We start from the raw sequence: 639 nt of genomic DNA, 5'->3' as shown, positions 1-639 counted from the left end.
CCTCCAGCCCCCCTCCACCTCTCCTAAATCCCCCCACCCTGTCTCTTTCCTTCCCCATGCTTCTCCCTCATCTGCCTAGCTCACTGGACACGCAGCCCTCAGACTCCCCTCACGTCTGTGTTTCTCTCTACCATGCCTCTTCCCCCACCCCATCTGTCTGTCCCATCTCATGTCCGTGCCTGACTCTCCATAGAGTCAGAACATCTGCCAGTCCTGGGCCCACCTGCTCAACTGCCTGTCTGACCCTGTGCCCACTCTCCACCCTTGCACTCTTCTTTCCTACCGCCTTTCAACCTGGTGATCCCCACATCCCCCCATGGCTACCTGCTCTCTTCTCATCCACTTGACCATGGGCACCACATGTAGGGGCCCAGATGATCGTGGCCATGAAGGCGGTGTCTCTGGGCTTCGACCTGGACAGGGGCGAGGTGGGCGCAGTGCCCTCGCCTGTGGAGTTCATGGGCTACCTCTACTTCGTGGGCACCATCGTGTTCGGGCCCTGGATATCCTTCCACAGCTACCTACAGGCCGTCCAAGGTCACCCGCTGGTGAGGCCCTGGGTAGACAGGTGGGCAGGGACCGTGGGAGCCACCATGAGGCAGTGTTCATGGAGCCTTGATCCCCATAGAGCCGCCGATG

At 60.6% G+C, this 639-nt stretch overlaps 1 protein-coding gene across 1 annotated transcript in view; it reads left to right on the top strand.

Moving 5' to 3' along the window:
- Positions 1–353: 353 nt before the first annotated feature.
- The window catches only part of LOC104997041 (protein-cysteine N-palmitoyltransferase porcupine-like), a gene marked incomplete at both ends in the record, with an annotated part of 18,463 nt that continues 18,177 nt past the window's right edge, over positions 354–639 (top strand). Inside the window, 2 exons of the mRNA XM_010851500.1 lie at positions 354–548; positions 629–637. Coding sequence (XP_010849802.1) covers positions 354–548; positions 629–637 — 204 coding nt within the window. The remainder of the gene's footprint in view (positions 549–628; positions 638–639) is intronic.

The sequence above is a fragment of the Bison bison genome, unplaced genomic scaffold (genome assembly GCF_000754665.1).
Source record: "Bison bison bison isolate TAMUID 2011002044 unplaced genomic scaffold, Bison_UMD1.0 scf7180017851775, whole genome shotgun sequence".
In the NCBI taxonomy this organism is placed as follows: Eukaryota; Metazoa; Chordata; class Mammalia; order Artiodactyla; family Bovidae; genus Bison; species Bison bison.
This window is presented reverse-complemented; position numbering and strand designations above follow the sequence as displayed.